Source organism: Thunnus thynnus, chromosome 20 (assembly GCF_963924715.1).
Source record: "Thunnus thynnus chromosome 20, fThuThy2.1, whole genome shotgun sequence".
NCBI classification, from domain to species: Eukaryota; Metazoa; Chordata; class Actinopteri; order Scombriformes; family Scombridae; genus Thunnus; species Thunnus thynnus.
The window spans coordinates 8,657,452-8,673,197 of NC_089536.1; the positions used below are offsets into that span (position 1 = coordinate 8,657,452).

The 15,746-nt window shown below is 39.0% G+C and overlaps 1 protein-coding gene across 2 annotated transcripts in view; it reads left to right on the forward strand.

Annotated features, from left to right (window-relative positions):
• Positions 1-5,010: 5,010 nt before the first annotated feature.
• Positions 5,011-15,746, forward strand: part of kif19 (kinesin family member 19) — a 37,904-nt gene continuing 27,168 nt past the window's right edge. The window contains exons 1-3 of one of the 2 annotated variants that reach the window (XM_067576523.1): positions 5,011-5,962; positions 6,050-6,093; positions 8,194-8,274. In XM_067576523.1, the coding sequence (XP_067432624.1) occupies positions 6,055-6,093; positions 8,194-8,274 (120 nt within the window). In that variant the 5' untranslated portion in view covers positions 5,011-5,962; positions 6,050-6,054. Of the gene's footprint in view, positions 6,094-8,193; positions 8,275-15,746 lie in introns of both variants that reach the window. The other variant, XM_067576522.1, reaches the window with a different exon arrangement.

Sequence of the window (15,746 nt, forward strand, 5' to 3'; positions counted from 1 at the left end):
TTGTGTGTCCTTTGGGTGCAAAATCATCATGAAAATCATGTGACCGGATCTCTTCAACCTGTACTTAAATTTACCAAACTGTACTGCTACATTTCACTGTCATCGACACCAGATGGCGCTTAAAGTACTCGTAAAGTCAAGATAAATCAAAAGATGTTTTTAAGACATGAACCTGATGTAAACTATACCCATAACTTGTAATTAACGATACACATAACATCATTTCTTGCCGCCAAGATAAGAAATTTAGTTTTTTTTAAAGGCTTCATTGGTTACAGGATATTCGCCTGGTGAGCTAGACATTGATATTTAAAATTTCCCATTATGTCTTTACTTATTTAAACTGAAAAGAAGAAAAACAGACAACAACTTGAACATGGTGAATGAGTTTTTAAAAAAATATATTATTATTGTCTATTAACTGACAGTTTATAAGAGGCATAGCAGCTTTCCTGGGTTAAAATTAGCTCAGTCAATCATCCAGCATTAATGTGTCAAAAAGATTAATTTAAAGTACTTTCTCTGTATTTTAAATTATTCATTAATTTGTTACCTATGTCCTGATTAATCAATTATTCACAAAATGTCTAAAAATGGCAAAAGCTCATTTCAAATTAGTATTTATCTTGTATCATATTATAAAACATTTACACCTTTTGCATGTATCTTCAGGGGAACGCTCTTGGGATTATAAGGATTATTGTATGATTGCTGAAACAAACTTGTTTTCCTGTTTGCATTTGAGATAGGGAACACTAGGAAACATTTCCCCCAACTGCTCTTGAACGCAGCTCTTGTCTGTTTGCCAGCCCCTCCCTTCCTATCAATCAGGCTGAGAGGTATTTAAGACACCTATTAGCTTTCTGCCTTCCTCTTCACAGTCAGACGCAGCCTCTCAGATACTGATACTGAGCAGACTTACACACTACATGGATTTCTTACATCTGCAGATTTATACCTGGATTTATACCTGGATATTCAGGGGCGAATTGAACAAACTGACACAGGAAGCACACGCCATACACAGCGCCTGTAACTTCTGTCTGCACAGGAGCCTCGTGAAGCCTATCCCAGCCACGGTTTAAAGAGCCTCCCTGGTTTCCTCTGTAGACACAGCAGACACAGTTGAGGTATAAACAAATATGGTGACCAAGGCACTTTTGCATTGTTAAGTCTCTCTGGCTCACTAAGAACTTACATACAGCCAAACTGCCTAACTAGCTAGGGGATTTCTTTCTTTCTTTTTTTTTTCTCACTCCTCATTACACTCACAAATTATTTTATTCAACACCCCACTTAACGCATCCCTTGCCTACCACCTACCCCCACCCACTTTCCAAACACACACACACACACACACACACACACACACACACACACACACACGCTTTCACACTTACTCGGGTCCCTTCACTCCTGAGGCAAACAACAAGGCAATTGCACAACTAACCAATGCACTGGAAAGAAAATAAATATGGATTGCAGCTTTTGGAGCAAATTAAAAACCACCACAAAGGAAAAAAACAAAGTGCCAGATCCCAAAACACAAAAAAAACACCCAAGAGAGAAAGAGTCCTAATTTTCCAAATGATTCAGCAGTATGCAGCTTTATCCAACACCCCTCAAAAATTGGAAACAATGGATCCTATTGTACCTCCAGAACCCAATCCAACCATAAAAGAAAAAACATTGCCACCTATAAAATGATCCAAACCTCCCAAAGTTGATAAACAAGCAGTCAATGCACCCAATTAAAACTCAAAACCATCCACTCCTGCTAAGAAACTAGCCCCTCTGACCACTGATAAAACTGACAACTTCATCATCAAGAATATTTTTGACCAAATCAACCACTTGTTCACTGAACTCAGCAAATACACCCAATCCACTCCGCTCAACAATGTCACTACACAGATGCAATCCACTTTAACCACCACAGAGCTGACCCTACTGAATGGACAAGACCCACACACTCCCCTCCCACCACTTTCTGCCAGCTACTTGGAAGCTGTAAATACAAACATGTACAAATACCAAACGTTCAATACAGATCCTAGGAAAAGAGCAAGTCGGGAGTCAACAGAAAATCAACACCTTACACCTGCTGTAATAGAGAGTTACAGCTCTCTCAACGAACCAATCCATCCTCAAGGAAATCCAAAGACTCAAGCCCAACTTCAAAAACTGGTCCACATGAAAAATGGCTGCATTCTCATTTTCCCCAAGGATATTCCTTCCCTGAACTCTTTACTCTCATCATGGCCTGAGGGAGCATTTAATGGAGCTCAGTTCACATGCAGATTAGCGCACAAACATGGCTCTATGGCCCCGTCTGAAACCCCTTACAAAACTGCTGGTCATCAAAGGCATTCACACAAACATTACAGAGGCACAAGTCAAAGAAGAACTGGAAAAACAAGGCATCAGCATCTCAAGAATATTCAGAATTATAAGCAAATCCACTCAGCAGCCAACCACATTCATCAAGATCCACCTCATCAACCCAGACCAAGCCACTGGCCTTCTCCACGAAGTGTGGAGTACGCATGCCCCCACCTACCATCAATCAATGCTGCAAATGCCAACAGTTCAATCATATATCCATTAACTACAGCAACTCAGTCGTATGCCTGAGATGCAGAGGAAATCACCACCACAAAACCTGCACAAAGGAAAGGCGAGAAGCCAAGTGTGCCAACTACGCAGGTGAACACTCCATCACCTCCAAGACCTGTCCAGTCTATCTCTCATACCTGACCTTATCAGCCCCCCCACCCTCCCCCCCGCCAGCCTGCACCCTAATGATGGTGCATGACCTCCAAAAACTTGCCATGGATGACAAGAAAATAGAAGAAGTACTTTAAAGCATCAGGAAACACACACTTCAATACATAAAATCCACCTCCCCCTCCCCTCATCATTCTCAACAAGAGTAATATATCTCTAATATAATATATCTTGCTTTTTCTAACACCCTTTGCAATGGCTCTCACCACCTTTCTATACATAAATATTAGATAGATATATTAGATAATTCAAACACTGTTATCAAACAAATCACAAATTCAGATCCCTGACTACAACATCATAAGAAAAGAATGGCAGACAGGACATGGAGGAGGAGTAGCAATCCTGATAAGAATAAAATAGTGAATACAGTGAAAATGATTTCAGCTTCTCATCAGAGGAACTGAAACGAAATAAATATGTTGCAACCAAAATAAAAATCCACTCTCATCATCCTATCACAGACATCGGCGTCTACTGTCGCCCTGGAACAAAACCCTCAGTGGCCCTGTTTCCATAAAATGAAACTACAAAGAGAATTAATCAAATTCAGAGATCACCCCACACCAAAACAGAAATAACCAGACTCCAAAGCACTATTAAAATACAACTTACCCCTCACCAACAGAAAACCTGCAACACATTCTACAAAAAACTCAACCAGGACACAAATCCCCAGACTTTCTAGCAAAAAATAAGCGTCAATGGAGACAAACAATAACACACCACCACTCAAATCCTTGGTCACAATCATTAGTGACAGTAAATGAAAAGCCATATTATTCCGTAATCACCTTGAAAACTCATGCCCAAATGACCCATACTTCGACAATACATGGAAAGACCTGGTTGACAAAGAAATGGCAGAACATGAAACAAAAGAGACAAACAGTCAATCCTATTGCAGAGCATCATCCCCTTAAAGGGTCGTTAGCAAAAAGCATAACATCATGTAATATGAGAAGAAACTTTGCTTCACTGCAACTATTGCTAAATTATTAACTCCCTCACTCTATTTTTTTTTCAAAATATGCATAATCAATTAATCTTCTAAAGTATTTGTTCAAATGCTAACAAAACTGAGTCACAGATTGTTTAGAGTCCGGAGATGAAATGTTCTAAAAAGTTTTGAAATACGTTGAAAATCTATGATGCAGTGACAATAAAATATTTTAGCATAATATGTACTGTACAAATATGTCCTAAATTGCCAAATGTGTGATCAAACGTCATGAAAATATCAGAAAACATTTCTTTGTTGATCATGTGATTAGTCTTTCAGCTATTAATCTGTAAATCTGTAATGAATATTTGAACTTCAGCTGCATTAATTCTCATAGACCTCTGTTGAGGTTGTGCAAACTGAAGACAGCTGGTTCACCAGCAGAGCCGGTAGTCCAGGGTTAAGCTGCTGACTATGAACCACGTGGTCCTGGGTCCAATACTGGGGGGACCTGTGCTAGCCATCACTCTCTCATCCCACAGTTGTTAAGTGTTTCAGTTATCCACTTCCATTGGCTTTTTTTTTGTCTGTGACAGCTGTGCTCTCCTGGTGGTCTAGTGGTCTAAACACATCCCCAGTGAGTCACCTGTTCAAATGCAGCCTGGCAGCTTTTGGTTTGTGTCTCCATCTGTTGTGAACTCTTGTGGTTAAAAAGTTGTACAATGAATGTATGTTAAATTATGTGCTTATTGCCGCTTGTAGCTATATTTCTGCTCACAGTTGTGTTATAACGGTATTTTTCTTAAATATGGATCTCTGATCATTTAAACACAGAACATTTAATCTGATCTGATGAACAAATAATCAGTTTTTAATAAACACATCATTTAGGTATCTTTAACACAGATTTTATTTATTTATTTAGTCAATGATGAACAATGAAAATGTGCCAGGAACAAACTATGTTTTCATGCTTGCTATACAATTTATACTCCAGCTTTGAGTTAAGAATTTCAGTATATTGATTTTTCATTTCATTGTTTTCTTTTGCTTTGTTTGTAATTGATGGTGGATCTGTTTCTGTGTACTGTTTTGGTATCTACTGTACCAACAGCTAATCGGAATTGAGTCTAAAAACTGACTAAGGTAGACATCAGATATTTTTTGTGTGTGTGTTTTTAAATATCTTTGGACTTGACTGTGTGCAGTCAACAGGTTGTTTTGACACGATAAGGTCATTTTTAATCCTTCCAGCAGATGTCAGCAAAGTGTTGCAGGAAGTGCTGCTGGCTGCCTAAAGCTACAGTCCCTCACCTTACACATACTGTGTTTTAGAATATTTTGGATTGATGTGATACACTTTATAAAAGGGTTAAAAAAAAAAATAGACCTTGCCTAGAGCTTGAGATTTTATCTGTTCACCTTTTACTTGACAAATGTTGCGAAAGAAAAATGTAGAAAAACAACACACACACCAGAAGAAAAAAAATGTCTGGCATAATATTTTCTATTATCGTACACAATAAAGAATACAAAACCTGCTGCCGGGGTCTCCAGGGACAACGTTCAAGTAAACAAGGACGCACAAACACACACACATATACACACACGTTGTCCAAGGTCACTTTTGGGGACATTGCATAGACTTACATTCACTTCCTGTAGACTTACCCTAACCTTAACCAATTGGACAAGCCGTCCCCAATAAACTGGTCTTAAGTGTGAATTTCCCCGAAAGTAGCCTATGTCAGAGGCAGAAATACACACACACACACACACACACACACACACACGCACATGCACGCACGCACAGAGCGAGAGAGGAAACCCGCAGCAGCAGGGTAGCGGGGAGAGGAGACGGGGAAGTGAGTGTAGCAGGTGGGCTGCTGCTGGTGTTACCTGCCTCTCTCTCTCTCTCTCTCTCTCTCTCTCTCTCTCTCTCTCTCTCTCCCTCTCTCTCTCCGCAGCCAGATGAATCATTCTTCGTGTTTCTAACCCGCTGACGGGGAAACGCACGGGAGGGGAGCGGCGGACAGTCGACGCACTTTTGAAGGACAGAGAGAGGAAGAGACACTAGCGTGGGACGACAGCGAGACAAGAGAAAGAGGTCGTGAAGTGAAAAAGAGACGACGTGAGGCTGTTTAGCTCGGCAGTGTAGCTCCTCTTATTATCCTGAAGAGAGGGGGGCTTGTGCAGAGTAGTGGCGGCGCGCTGCAGGTGTTTTCAGAGGAGGTGAGGTGGCATGCAGGTACCGACAGTGAGGATGGTCCAGTGTCCCGTCTTCTGTTAACGCTCATTATCCTTCACTCTTACCGAAAGTGACCATGAAGGACACGGGAGAATCAAAGGACCACCAACTAACTGTGAGTGCAAACTACAGACTTGTCCTATTTTTTGTTTTAAATTCTAAATATAAGTTGTGTTATATTATTTTTTTACTCAGATAAACGTCCCCTTTACTTGTCAGAACACAGTCTGCTGTTAATTCAATTTAAAAGAAAAGAAATGTCCACGTCGTTGTTGTACTTTTTTAAAAATAATTCCAAACATACTTAGATGTTTGTTTGTTTTTTGCATTAGATTTCCAAGCCCTACACTACCTGCACTGTGTCCTGTAAACCATATCTGAATTATTGAAGTGGCTGTTTCAGTTGCCTGGCCTCTCTTGTCCATGTAATACACTTTCTACAGGGTGCTGACATATAGAGGACCTTATTATTCCCTCTAGTGCGTTTATGGAACCACAGGGAGGCTTATTATTACTATGATTAATAGTAGTTGTCGTAATAGTAGAATTACACAACTTAAAGCACCAAACAGGCGGCACATTTTACATGCTGCAACGTGTTCAACAGTATATCAGAGTTGTTCTTACTAATTGCTTTGGGCCATAATGCCAGCCTCTGGGTGTAAGACATAAGTACCCTGATTGTTATAGTCTGTTTTTCATCCCGTTTTTTACTCCCATTAAAAGCTTTTCTGCTGAATGAATATCTCTGGATGTTTTCATGGAGGGGAAATTATGCAGGGAGAGAGAGACTAACAGAAGAGTGGCTATGAATGAGTGGATTGCAGTGTAATAATACTGTTTCACTCGTTTAGTGGTTCCATATCTCCCAAATGCTATTCAGTGTTCAGGAGACAAGGCTTATTTACCCTCTAAAACTACAAGGGTCTGTATTTAATTTGAAATGAGTAATTGCTGATTGTGGGAAAATGCCATCAGTCTAATTTGTTTCTGCTAGTTGCAGGAGAAAGTAACAGTTATCAGGTAGGCTTCGTCAGTCAATCTGCTCATCCATCCGTTTCCTATACCTAGTTATTACATCCACGGTACTGGGGGTATTACCCCAGAATGCATCAGGCAAGAGCTGCAATGATTACCTGATTAATCAATTCATTAATTGACAAAAAAATAATTGGCAACTATTTTGATAATCAAGTAATGGTTTTAGTCATTTGCTGACTTCAGCTCTATGACTTCTGGGGGATTCAGAGGAGACGGCTTAATAAAAAGAATGATGAAAATCAATGCAGATACCAGATATTAGTTAGGGCTGCAACTAATAATGAATTATTTTCATTATCGAGTAATTGGACCAACATTTTCCCAATGAATGGTTTTGTCTTCAAATGTCAAAAAATAGTGAAAAATGCCCATTATAATTTCTTAAAGCTGACGTCTTTAAATCTCATGTTTTGTCTAATCAACAGTAACACTAAAATGATTATTCAATTATCAAATTAGTTGCTAATTAGTTGTTAATTTTCTGTCGGTTGATTAATTGATCAATTGACTAATTGTTGCAGCTCTACTTTTAGCCCCTGTATGGGTCAGGCTTCACTAACACTGGATCCTACACTTCCCATAATGCAACTAGATAGTCTTTTTTTAGTTAGACCCTGGCTGAGTATTAAACATGGACATTTTTCAAGCCTTCAAACATCACACCTCCACCCTTCAGACTTTTCTTTAAAATTTGTTTTCTCAGACTTGATAAAATTCTCAGGACAATATTAAATTGTTTCCACAGGCTGAATTGTTCTCCTCATGACTGGTAAACTGATTTCTAAGAAAACAGAGGAATTCATACATAAACTGTAACTGGCAAATAAACCAAATGTCTCTCCTGCATCACGCAAGTCTAATATGTTCTTATTGAAGAACTTCTACATACATACAGTACCAGTCAAAAGTTTGGACACACCTTCCCATTCCCTTGAAAGAGAAAGTGTGTCCAAACCTTTGACCGGTACTATACATATTTAATTACAGCTCTAGATTCAGCTGCATCGACACATCCTCTGTAATGAAGAAATAATTTATTGTAGAAGCAAGAGCACTCTTCTGAACTGCCATTAAGGCCGAGTTCAATTCATTTTCAACCCCGCAATTTCAGTAAATTGAATATCTCTGTGTTGATTGAATTCAAGGGCGACTAAATTCACTCTGTGTGCTGCAGGTTGCCTTGAGGATCCGACCCCTCAGCGATGCTGAGCAGGAGGAGGCGGCTACAATCGTGGCCCACAGAGTGGACGACCAGGTGAGATGGCCGTCTTTTATTCATACAACTCTGTCTGTGTGTGTGTGTGCTTGCGTCAATATCCTGTTCACCTCTGGGGTCAGGGTGCTTGTGAGGGAGGAGATTGTTGTCTCTGTCTCAGAAATCCTCTTCCTGCCTGTCTGTCAATGGGCTGCACAGATAAGGTATCTCCGTAAAGCTGATAGCTCTTCTCAAAAGCCAACTTGTTTGTAAAGCTCAAATGTCACATTTCATTTTGTAAATGAACTCTGGATGACTCAGACCTGTAGCAAAAGAGAGTGACCTTTCTAAGGACTGATAGAAAGCTTCAGATTCTTTCATACACAGGCGGCTGAAAGCTTGAATACCCGGAGTTTAATTGGACATCAACACCTGCAGAGCAGTGCAACACTTTCAACATATAACATTCATGCTGATGGCAGTTCAGTTTCTTACGTGTCTGTCTGAGCCCATTAATCAGAACCCAGTTTGCTCTTCGTATTTCAGTGCTTTGGGATGAAAATCTTGTACGATCAATCTTGAAAAGCATTTAAAATTGACAAGCCTTTAAGACACCAATGCAACTTCTTTGTATATTATTCCATTTAAGACATTGTTGCTGCTAATTCTGTGCTGCTGCTAACCGAAAGCTTAAATTCCACTCATACAGTATATGGCTCAAGCTCGCTGGGTCCTTCAAGTTCCCATAACACAACTGCTCCCGATGAGAACCTGTAGATGATGATGTCTGTAAATGACCATGTCTGTAAACATATTTCAATAAACCTGCCCCCAGTTTGTAATGCAGGCTTCATGTTTAAAAGAAAAAACATCATCAGGGTTACTTATTCAGACTTTTTAGAGCTGCAACGACGAATCGATTAGTCAATCAAAAGAAAATTTTGATAATAAATTAATCGTTTTAATTGTTTTTTGAGCAAAAATGCCAAACATCCTTTGGTTTCAGCTTCTCAAATGAGACAATTAGCAGTTTTTCTTTGTCATATATGACAGTAAATTGAATATCTCAAGATTTTGATTTGTTAGTCAGACAAAACTAGCAAATCGAAAATATCACTGTGTGCTCTACAAAATTGTGCCATTTTTTCACTATTTTTTCAACATTAATCAATTAATCGAGGAAATGATCAGCAGATTAATCGATAGTGAAAATAATATTTAGTTGCAGCCATAAACTGTTTGCACAGACTGAGTAGTACTCCTTATGACAAGTACACTGATCATGATCATGTTTAAAATTACTGGACTTTTCCTTTAAGCTGATTGGTTAGTTAACTTGATAATTATTTCTCTCATACACCAGGCATTTGAACATGCTGTATATTTCAGTCGACTAATTTGTTGACAACTGAAAACAGACAATACTAACAGCTTTACGGCTCTGTTCCAGCTGGAAAGGATTCAAGGAAACTGCTTTGAATGGAGCCATTATGCTAATTGTATTTTCCATTAGAGTAGCCTAAACTATGACAGGAATGTTTTTGAATGGACTGAGTGTACACTGGCTATCATGGGCCACAATTATGCACAACAGCAGAGCGCTCGTTTTATACAAATTGCATAAATTACACCAGAGGGATGGATTTTGGAGTTCGAGCGATACAAAAAACATTAAAACTAAGTGAGGTGTTTCCTCAGAAGCTCCTCTCCTCAGAGCACAACCTTAGTATATCATGAGACTGTTATCATGTGACTTCCCATATGAGAAGGACATACTATCGGAGCTCCATTAGGACCATATTTATTTGCAGTCCTGGCTTTTGAATTGGCCCCTCTTGGAGACCATTTAGCAGTACCACCAGTGAGCGTGTGATGATGATGAAGGTAGTGCAAATCATAATGAGCATCGTGACTGGGAACCTGCTGAGGTTTCTCACCAGGCTGATTGAGGAAGTAGTGGGCAGCGTTTCATAATTAACCAAGATAAAGCAAGAGAAATAACAACATAGCAAGAGCTGACATAGTGACTCAGATTTGCCTCAGTGTATCTGTAACAAGTGCTGGAGGCAAACATTATAATCACGAGAAGGATGTGATTAGTAGCGGGTGTTCAGGATTTTACTAGAGAACACTTCTCGAAACAGATAATCCACAGCTCAGAGATCTGACTTGTTTGTGTGTCTTCTCAGAAGTAATTCAATTACAACAAGTCTTAAGGACAACATCAGCACTTCTGTCTGCCATGACATCATTAAAGTAGGCTTGTACACAGGGGATTAGAGCGGTTGGCAGGTAGATATGGTGCTGACACAGCCACCACAACAAGCCTTTGTTATTGTCTCCAGCTCAACGAAGGCTTGGCAAAAAATGTTTGCGCGCTTCATGTTCAACTTTAACTGCAATGTGTTGATCTTACTCATGGATACCCACTCGTTAAAACCATTTATTTAATTTGATAAGCACATGTTAGATAGATGTGCTGTATGGAGTAGGGCTGCAACTAAGGATTATTTTCTCACGTTAATCGATTAGTCGTTTGATTAGTCATTCTGTTAACATTTGCTAGTTGCAGCTTTTCAAATGTGTGGATTTGAAGCCTTTTTGTGTCATAAATGATAATAAACTGAATTTCTTTGGATTTTGCACCGTTGCTCGGACAAAAACAATTTGAAGACTCCACCATAGGATCTTAGAAAATTAAACGGGCATTTCCACTGTTTTCTGACATTTCATAGACAAAACGATTAATAAAAAAATTGATAGTTGCAGCCATACTCTTTAAAATGTCAGAAAATGGTGAAAAATGTCTTGTTTGGTCCCAACCAACAGTCCACAACCCAAAGATATTCCATTTACCATCATAGAGGACTAAAAAAAACAGTAAATATAAGTCACATTTAAGGAGCTGAAAGCAGAGAATTTTTAGCTTTTTTTTCTTAAAAAACTTACTCAAAACGATTAATCAATTATCAAAATAGTTGGTGATTAATCATCTGTCGATCGAGTAATCGTTGCGGCTTTAGCATGGTCTGTATGGGGTTATATCAGGTTCACTCAGGCATGCTTGAATGCAGCGAAGGATTAGTGGAGCTTACAATACACACTTGTTGAGACAGTGGGATTGTGGGAGTCTGATGTTTACCTATGTCTTGAGACGGGCTTACCTGGGCTGCCCTGGCATGAATGGACAGGATATAGTGAGGTAGATCATAACAACACAGGTATGTTGTGAGTTTACAGTGCATAGGACAGCTGAATCTGTTTACCTATAGCTATACCTATATTTGTCACTCCTGTCCAAGCCATTAAAAAGTCACAGACAAAGGGATGGGACATTATGAAAATTTCACGTCATGATTATCCTGGCCAAAATAATTGCAATTAACGATATTATGCCGATAATCATCAAAATATGCTTAAAAGTCTTAAAATGGCACGAAAACACACTGGAATCACTTTACTTTACGTTTTGTTAAGAAACATTGTTTGTTCATTTGTGAACATCCTTTTTTAGTGAAAATCAAACAAGGACAGATTCAGATTACACCCAGCAGATAATTACAATGACAAAAAAAAAACCCATTAATAAAAATAATCTACCGATCAACCTGATATCCAAGCATTCACACTGTGGTCCCTCAGCCATGGTGACGAATGACTGGACGACTCTACGGACTGTACGTTAGTGAGCTAGACAGCTTTTTCAAGTTACTCATGTGAGGATATGCACAATTATCCTGATAATGGGAATTCACCACGATTGAGTGTTTTTAACCCGATTTAAGATAAAAATCTTATATCATCCCATCCCTAATACAAATATATGCATATATGTACAAACAAATACCACTTTCAATCCCTTCTACACACTGTCCCTTTGTAAATACACAAAGCTGTACTGATTGTTTACGAGACAGGCAGCCAGGCGTTGACCATATGGACTGCAGGTATTGGTCAGACAGATTAGCAGGGTGACTGTGGCTGACTTTGCCGATGGGGTGGGAGTAGTAAGATCTGGCTGTCCTGGCAGAAAACAGACAACTCAAAGCTGGTTAAGCCTGAGAAGATGAGCTTATTGGATGGGTTTTAGCTCAGGTTAAACCTTCAGCCACCTGCTCTCTTTCTCTCTCTCTGACTTACTCGTCCCCCACTGACAGCCTCAGGGGATCCAGCCGCTGCCTTTCATGGACCACCTGTTGCCTGTTACGATTAATGGGCTTTTCCTGCCCTTGAGTGAGTCGTACACAGGTCAGGGGTATAGTGAGGTGGATTTATGAATGAGATATAAAATGGTTCAGGTTGCACCGTTTTTATTCAGTCAAGGTTATAATATTGTAACAAGTATTACCTGCCTGGAGAAGTGGGTTTTATCGCAAACTGTATGCCATGTACGAGTGTTCTGACCAGCCTTTTGAGGACGCAGATTGGGGAAATTTAGAAACCAGTCCAACCAGTGTTGTCTGCGACACTATGGACAGCGAAAACCACTGAGAGCTTAAATTCTTATAGGACAAAATAACACACAAGGAAACAAGAAACTGTTTTGAAACGGATATTACAAAAAGTTACAGTTCAGTATATTATAACTTTTAAATTATAGTTGTAAAAAAGATGAGCTAAAAGTTCTTTAAGTTAAGATGAGCAGTAAACAAACATGAATGCAGTGAAAAGTATGTGATTTTTTTCCTTGAATGAAGCAGCAGGTTTTGGTCTCTGCTTGTAGCAGCATTAGCACACAATTATCACTATATGTAACTTTAACTAAAAATCTAAGGAAAATACACTTTGATGTATAACCTGTCTCAAACAAGGTGTAAGACTTTTTTTTGTGGCATCATACTGTAAATGAAAAACAATTAAGGAGGGGAATGTTTAGTATGACTGTGCATGTATTGTAGTTTATCAGCTAAAAACAACATGGTGTTTAAATACCAGATTTATCCTACTTATCCTAACCAAAATAGTTAGTTACTTTATAGATTTTAGTTTATCATATTCAGCCACTATGTTTATGGCAAATGATCAACACATCCAACTATTTTGTTTATTGTATCCTGTCTTTAAAGGCATTCATTCTTACATTGTTTGTGTCTCATGGCTGTTCAGAACTAAACCTAATAATAATAATAATAATAATAATAACTTTATTTATATAGCACCTTTCAGAACATAGTTATTAAATGCTTTACAGTAAAAACAAGAAGTAAAAGTAAATAAAATCCAAACATAAAAGTCAAGATAAAATAATGAAAAATAGTTTAATTACACAACAATTACAATCAGTTAAGAAAAAGTCATAAGATAAAAATGAGTAATGAATGAGTCAGTCAGATAGTATTTTCCATCCTACATTGGACAAAAAGAACCAGAGAGATGATATCATCCCTCTGTAAGAGGCTAACAGTAAAGCTATGTTTAGCCCAAAGGGATAAAGATGGTTGCTCATAGGGATGGTTGCTACATAAGATATACACTACAGAATATACCTAATTCCTAAAAGCATGTTTTATCTTTAATACATTTGCACAGATCCTCTTTTTAAACATGCAGATTCCTTGTTCCAAAACAATTTGTTCTTGAGCTCTCGCCAAGGCAATACAGTAATTTAGCATGATGGTAAATGTATATGTGCACATGTACACGTGAATATCTTGTTAGTACTGGAGAATTGAGTGTTTACAGGCTGCAGGATGCATCTCACTTAGCTTTCAAACTTGTTAAGCATGTCTTCGGCAGGGCTGGCCTGTCAGTAGCACACAGTGGAGAATGCTTTATAGTGAGGCCTCGTCTCCATGGAGACACCTAGACAAGGTCAGGGCCATTGTTTGTTTTTGTTTTTTTCTATTCCTCAGTAGTGCAGGCCTCCATATAGGAGAATAAAGAAAAACAGCAGGGGAAGAAGGCCCCAACAACCATGGTGGTTTTTTGGAGGTTGTTTTTTTTTCCATGTCCTCAAATGAATTTGCTTTAATACTGTAAATATGTTCTTTTTTTGGCTTGATAGCAATATATATATCACACAACTACTGATGGTGGCATTTATTGGTAATCTTTTCAGAGTGATGATTCTGTTGTGGATAATGGAGGACTTCTTTATAACAACAAGAGGAGCAGAGACTTTAAAAAAAGACTTTCCCACCATGTATTCATGTGTTTACCTGGAAAAAAGAAAGAAAAAAAAACCTCAGGGGCAGGTGATTCATTCTGATCCCTGAGAGAGAGATTGTCAGCCAGCAGGCAAACAAAATGTACAGTTTTGCATCCTGGTTCCTTTGTAAACATCAAGTCCTCTAAAACAATTAACAGCATTCAGCCTGGTCCAAGCACTAGTCTACTTGATTACAGTGTGCCATGAATTGGCAAATTTTCTGCCTTTGTGGAGTACAAAGCGCCTCACCTCAAGTGCTCAGTGTAGAGTTTCCGCCACCCTCTACACGGGACTGTCAGTGAAAGGAGATTCAAATTGCCATCACCTTAGAGGCTGTGCTGTAGTTAGCCTAATTCAGCAAAAACAGCTCCCCCTGGAAAATAAACAACTGTGCAAAGAGAGAGGCATCATACTCCAAACAAAATGTAATTTGGGATGGTTGTCAAGGCTGTTAAACTGCTGTTTAATACAGAAGTATGGGCAAACATTATGTTTCAGACCCTTAAAGGTGCAGTATGTAAGATTTGGCCACCTGCTCCAAACAAATAGGGGGCAGCATATCACCAGAAAGCACAGTCCTCACCCCCCCAAACCCCCCACCCCATCCTTCCCCTTCCCCCCAAACTCATCACCCCACCACCACCACACTAGAATTACCACTCACTGAATAAAGCGTAAAGCTTACTGCTTGCAGTGAATCTATGCTATGGCGTCATCAAATTATCAAAACGCTATAGAGATATTAGAGCTAGCAATAAATTATCAAAGAGCTGCATAGATCTTTCATCAGATCATGGAGCTGAGGTGACCTAGCTAGCAGTTGCAGCAGCGGCATGTCCGACGACGTTGGAGCTTGTTTCCAAATAGGAATTATTTGGATAAATTAACCACATATTGGGAATCTAAATGGTTACTTTCTCACCTGAAAAAATATTAATACTCAATAAAGTGGCATATTAACAGTCCTACAGTGAAAATTACAGCAGCTTTGAGCCTGGCTCAAAATCTCTGCTATTGCTGGCCAGTTGCTTGGGGCAGCACTACGACTCACTACTGCCCTTGAGGCACAAAGGGGTATTACGAGACAGGACGGGCGTGGCTAGTTGGTTAGCATGCTAACTTCATATCTCTGCAACACAAAACATAGACGTCTTTGATGCGATGTCAATAGTTATTTCCTCACATGCTGTTGATAATTTTAGTTAATTTTTGAATGTTAAAACTATCATTCTAACAGAACTAAATTAAATAATGCACCTTTAAAGGTGTTTGATAACATTGGATGAGTATGCTGGAAGAAGAGAAGGGTGAAGACATGGTGAAATCGAAAATAAATCAATCACTTGACATTTTGGTCCAATTCTAGGAAGGAGAGTGTGTAAAA